We start from the raw sequence: 6263 nt of genomic DNA on the forward strand, positions 1-6263 counted from the left end.
CTGAAACTCTATCCACCTGATTTCCGTTTCCTCGCCCTGCATTTTCCCTGACATTTTTATGTCCAACGCACAGGTAAATATGATTTCTTTGGGAAAAAGCACTTTCACCTTTCTCCCGGGGCCATTGATCCGCCCTGCATCAAAAGTTGCACCTGACTTCGATGCAGCTTTCCCACATTTTTTCCTTTTCTCTATTATAAACTGATTTATTGGTTCATTTCCAGGCACCTGGATCAAGGACTAATGCCAGCTCGGTAAAAGTTGATCGGGAAGGGAGCTGAGTAGTGGTGTTGCAAAGGTAGACAAGGTAAATTAGATTTGGCACTGCTCTGATGATGATGCATGCGACAAGTGAGTTAAGGTTCCAAGTTGCAGGTTCCAGGTTCCAGAAGCTGGAGACTCCGCCTGATGCAGCAAGTTGAAACAATAAGAGCAGCAGACGGCGGGCGTAACTTTAAGCCGATATCAAATCTTTCAATAATTAATATGGCCCACAGCCACCCACAAGGTAGGGTGCACATTGGCGTCGAGCTGGCTGGGCAAACAAACGCCGGCTCATAAATAAACACACAGAACGTTTCAGTTGGTAAAGTTTTCCATGCCGCGCACACACACTGCCCAAAAATCAACATCGCATGAAAATTCATAAGCTTACACCTCGCAAATACCACAGGCAATATTTTGAGCCCACTCAATAGCACTGCATTTACTTACTAGTGCTTTATGTTTATGCCACAAATTTAAATAAGTCGATCCTTTCTGCTTTAACAACAAGTAATGATTGCTGGTCACTCTTCTAAAAATATAGAAAATACTCATAAATAAATAAATAATTACAAAAAATGTAAAAAAATACTATACTATATATACTTTTATATACTATATATGCTATATATACTTTTTTTTTACTATATATATATTTATATTATACATCCTTCAACAATCTACCTTGCCTTGGAATGTGTTTGGTTTTATAGTCTCACCGGCTTAGTTATTTCTCCGAGTGCTGTGCTAGCACACATCAGAACGTGTTCATTTCCGGCTACAGCATTTACCGTGCATATCCTGCCTTGTATCCTTGGCCAACTCTCCTTCGACTCCTGGCTGTTGGCTGTTGGCTATTGCGTTGTGTCCTGTTGCTGTTGCTGTTCCTTTTACCAACTGTGGCTGCCTAAGCCGTGCTCCATCGTCGATACAGAAAGCTTTCAGATTTAATTTTAATTAGGTGCTATTGAATTTATAAATTTTTCAGCTGCTGTCGCCGTCCTGCGTCCTGCGCCCTTTGTCCTTCGTCCTTCGCACTGCGACCGCCCCCTTTTGGCTGCTCCTCCACCGCACACGACGAACTTTGCCAGGAACTGGCAAAAGTTTTCAGGGGAATCCCATCGGAGAGGCCCTGCCTGTTGCCTGACACTAATAACAATAATCGCAAATTGTATTTTCATGAATTTTCAACTCGTAATTACTAATATTTCAATATACATACAAATACATAATCTATATACACAGCACCCCCATCGCGCGCCCAAATGGAAGCCAAAACTGGCGCATAATTAAAATTTGTTGTCCACGATTGCTGTGAAAAGGGACGTTGGGATGGTTAGATGGTTGGATTTGGGGGCGAGTTTGGGGATTTACCTTGAACAATGAACAATGTACATTAATTTTCCGTATTAATTGTGTATTTGCGCAGCCTGCATATTAAAATGTCTGCTAATCAATAATAAACCCCATTCGCAACAGATTATTTTTCGTTGGGATTTCGTTGCCATGTGGTGGGGGCCAGAAGCCTTTTGGGAAAGGTTGGCTTAATTGAGTTTTAAATGAATCTTTAAGCTTTCAATTAAAGCTTTAAGGTTTTTTCACCGTGATTAATACAGTTTATAAATTCATATGTATTTCTGTAAAAATCCAGTTCAATTTCAACACTGTCAATCGATTTATCGAGGAAGCATAGGTCATGTCCAAAAACAGTTTGTGGGAAACGAAAAAAAGAAAATCGTAACAATATGTTTCGACTCTTTTGCCCTCTGATCTCTCTTGTGGTCCTTACTCTTGTCCTAAGGGTCAGTTGCCTGGAGAATGGAACCATTGTCAAGCTGAAAAAGTTTGTGAACTGCGAGGCTAAGAAGTACAAGCACGTCGATCCATAGGGACTACTGGGTGCTGGAGAACTATGTGATGGCGGGTCACGGGGATATTCCGTGCTATGCAAATGTGACCTACACCACGCATGCGGACTATACGTATCTGGATAATGTGGTGCCCCTCCTGGAACGCTGGCGATCACCCCTCAGCCTGGCCATCTATGCTCCTGGCACGGATTTCGAGCCCACCATACAGAGCATTCTGTACCTGTTGCAGTGCCATCCTGGCAACGTCCTGGTTCGCCAGCTGTGCAGCTTCCACTTGTACTTCGAGGTGGAGCACTTGCCCCAGGTGGTGCTTCCACCCAAAATGGCTCTAAGGAAGCAGGCAAACTGCAGTGGACCACCGCCATATGAAAACGTCGTTAAGACGGACATGTACAGGGCTCGAAACTCGCTGGATTACCCCGTCAATTTGGGACGGAACATCGCACGCAGGGCTTCGCTGACGCACTTCGTCCTGGCCTCGGACATCGAGCTCTATCCCTCGCCAGGATTGGTGCCCGCCTATTTGCATTTCCTTGGCCACCGAGTAAGGTGTAAAAGTGATCTTTTGGTTACAATATCAATCCTGACTTCAGATTTAATGAACTGATCGTTTAATTGCATTAATGGTGGAATCTAAATCACAGGTGATTGGAATCCCAGGACAGCTGCCCGATTCGCCGCTGGTCCATGTGCTGCGTATTTTCGAGGTGATGGCCAATGTTTCCGTGCCGAACACCAAGCCAGAGTTGCAAGAGATGCTGAAATCGGGCGAAGCAGTTCCATTCCACATGGAGATCTGTGAGGCATGCCATAAGGGACCAAAGCTGGAGGAGTGGATAAATGCGAGCGTCGTCTCCAAGGATCTGAATGTCTTCAATGTCGGCCATCGCACGGAAGACTACAACAATTGGGAGCCGATATTTCTGGGCACCGTTGATGATCCTGCCTACGATGAGCGATTGACTTGGGAGGGACAGCGGGACAAAATGACCCAGGCTTACGCCATGTGCGTTCTGGACTACCAGTTCCATATCCTGGACAACGCTTTCCTGGTCCACAAGCCCGGCATCAAACAGCCCGGCAAACGTAAGGCAATCTTCTCTCAAATCCACAAGACCAACGGCCTGATCAATAGAAAGATCCTCAAAGAGTTGCGGATGAAGTACGGTTCTCGAAGGGGCTGTGTTATTTAGGTGTAGTTCTTCTATATGAAATGTATAATTCAAATTCAATGTTAAGTGAAATACAAGCTATAATAAGTCTGGCTTAAGCTCATTTAACTTTGACCACTAAAGTTATTGTTTTATTATTGTTTTATTGTGGGTTTTATATTTAAAGTCATATCCAAACTCGAACATTCGTTACTTTTTCAAAAGGGCACTTAAAATTCGACATCGCTTTTCCGCTTCCGTCAATGTTTGCTTAACTTTTTCTGTTGTGCAGTTAACAAAAAGAAAATCAACAATCAATTGCAAACGCAACAGCATCAATAGTATAAAATATGAACTGCAAACCTAAATAAATATTTATTATTTGCTGCATTCTACTGGTTATGTGTGTTTTATATGCCAGCGAAATTTTTAGCTTAATTGAATATCAATTCGTTTTAAAATGCGCATCATAAAGAGGGAAGAGCGGCAGTAAAAAGAAATCCAATCGCAGGGCGGGATTTTTAGAGGCTGATTGGAGGGGAGACCAAAGGGAAATGGAAAATTTATAGCGCAAATTATTAGCATACAAAATGCAATTGATGCCCTCCAGTGATTAATTAAAATGCTTCCGAGCGCATATAAATTCATATTGTTTATTGCGGTTCATGCACAGACACAATGCACTCGTGTAAGTGCCAATTGCGAGGTCATGCGCCATTTTTGTGGTTCACAGCACTTTGCGGATGACCCAAGTGCCTCGTGCCTAGTGCCTCGTGCTAGGGTCCAGCCTGGTCACCTGGCAGCAGTCCGCAAGCTTTAAGGACCAGATGTGGTTTAATAACATCGACTCAAGGGCCTAAACTTCAACGGGATGCTACTTGAGTCTCTCTAAATTAAACAAGAAAAACCATGCAATATGAATACTTAACACTTGCAGAAATGAGAGCGTAATTGTATTTGTATAAAATTAAATAAATTTAATTCATAACCTCCATAAAGATAATCTTACAAGTACTCTATACGTTGTTTTTGGTTCGAGAGTCTATAAATTGGATCCAACTTCTTGTTGGGGAAGTCGGACCTTATAAGGCCGAAAATATCCCGCTACCATCCGCAGGCAAAACATAAATATGCACAAACCATAAAAAACTGACCAGAGCGAGACATAGTGTCCTTTCTATACCCGTCACAATGACATGGCAACTTGGCGAAACAAAGTGAGACGTGAAGTTTTCCAAAAAGACAAATGACCCCTAAAGTTGAAACTAACAGTGACTAAATGGAGACAAGAGCAAAAAATGTTTGTGTTCGCCCAGAGTGCATCCACTTATACAACCATACGAGTGGGTGGTGGGCTACTGGATGGTCAATGGAGGCTTGCCAGGATTGGAAGGATTGGATGGATGGATGGATGAAGTAGTACGGAAAACGAAAGCAGCTGAAGCTGCATGGAAATCTTTTAATTGCTGCCACCAGTAGCCGTAGCCAAGCAAGCGAAAGCCTTCCATTTGTCTTCCATCTTCCAGCCAACTGCTGACGTTGTTTGATTTACCCCAAATTGAGAAAGAGACAGCCTGTTCGATTATGTCCACTGGGTATGAAGGAGACAGGTACTCTGGGCCTGGGGCGGCGTGAAATTGCAAAACTGTTTCACCTGAACGAGGCTGAATGGTCCAGGTGGCCATTCTCAGAAAACATCTGAGACTTTTGCTCAATAAGACAATGACAAATATCCAAAACACCAACTAGTTTGGTAGTTAAAAGTAGTCGACAAGGTGCGCCCTGAAAAACGATTTTTCAGCAGAGCCCAAATCGCATAATGTAGTCCCACTTGATCGCATTTTTTACAATTAATCGTAACTTGAGGGAAATGTTGGAAATTATATTGTATATTGACGTCTGTAATTGAACTATCCTAAATTCACTAGGTTTTCATTGGTTTTTGCACGAAAAAATACACTAGAGCAATATGCAAACAAATTTAAATGTCCCAAATGACCCTATCGTTTAGGCGCACACACTTGATAGTTTAAGGAAACCTATGAAAAGCTTCCCAAGCTACCCGACCCAAGATGCCCCATCGACAGTCTTTAGCATTGACCACAATGAAGGACAAAACCAGAGCGGCATTCAATAAGTCCTTTGGCCCCAACAGAAACACCCAATTTCCCAGCTACCTCTATTGTTATAGAGTATGAAAAACTAGAGAAAGCGACGGGCGAAACAAACAAAACGAGGAAAATACAAAAGTACCCGGGGAGGAAAACTAAAAAAAGTGAGCAACAGCGGAAAAAGAACTCCAAACAATAGGCAGCCCTCAAAGTGAGCGATTGTTGCAACGTGTCGGGGCATCAATAGAGGGTCCAAGTGGACAGCGAACCAGGGGCTAATTCCCCAAAAGTATAACAACTCACCCAGTTTGTTAGCCTACTAAGCTAATAGTTTCTGAAAAACACGACAATCGTTTAAAAATCGAATTTTTCATTACCAGAGATTTAAGAGTAACTATTATAATTAAAGGAACAGAAAATGTTACTTTTATATACACATTGTTTAAAGCAATTCTAGAGATACGAGTTTAACATAGTTTAGTTACTTATTCTGCGATACTAATATGTGATATTTAAAAATAAATTGATACGATAAAGAAGAATTTAGCATGTAACATGCAATATACTCATGCTTTTTCAGGAAGTTTACTTGGCTAGATGGACAAACTCTGGGATTTTCCCCCTAACCAAAACCATTGCGGCATCAATTTTTCTTTTGAATAAAAGATTGCAAAGATGCGTTGGCTTGGTAATCCTTTTGTGCCATAGAAATGGTTGCTTGAAAATGGCCAGAAACTTTCTTAAGATGCTGCCAGTTTTTTAACCCCACTCAAAGGCGGAGCTTAGGCAAACATCTACCATTGAGTGAATATCCTTTCCATACAAATGCCATATAGATAGATAGATGGATGGAGCGTCTTAAGAAA

General features: G+C 42.1%; 1 protein-coding gene across 1 annotated transcript; it reads left to right on the plus strand.

The window, feature by feature from the left end:
- Positions 1-1923: 1923 nt before the first annotated feature.
- LOC120451347 (beta-1,4-glucuronyltransferase 1) lies at positions 1924-3429 on the plus strand. Its single transcript, XM_039634938.2, is given in 3 exon segments — positions 1924-2137; positions 2139-2679; positions 2780-3429. Coding segments are annotated over 3 exon segments (1218 nt in total). The 5' UTR covers positions 1924-2009; the 3' UTR covers positions 3329-3429.
- Positions 3430-6263: the final 2834 nt, after the last annotated feature.

This window comes from Drosophila santomea, chromosome 2L, assembly GCF_016746245.2.
Source record: "Drosophila santomea strain STO CAGO 1482 chromosome 2L, Prin_Dsan_1.1, whole genome shotgun sequence".
NCBI lineage: Eukaryota > Metazoa > Arthropoda > Insecta > Diptera > Drosophilidae > Drosophila > Drosophila santomea.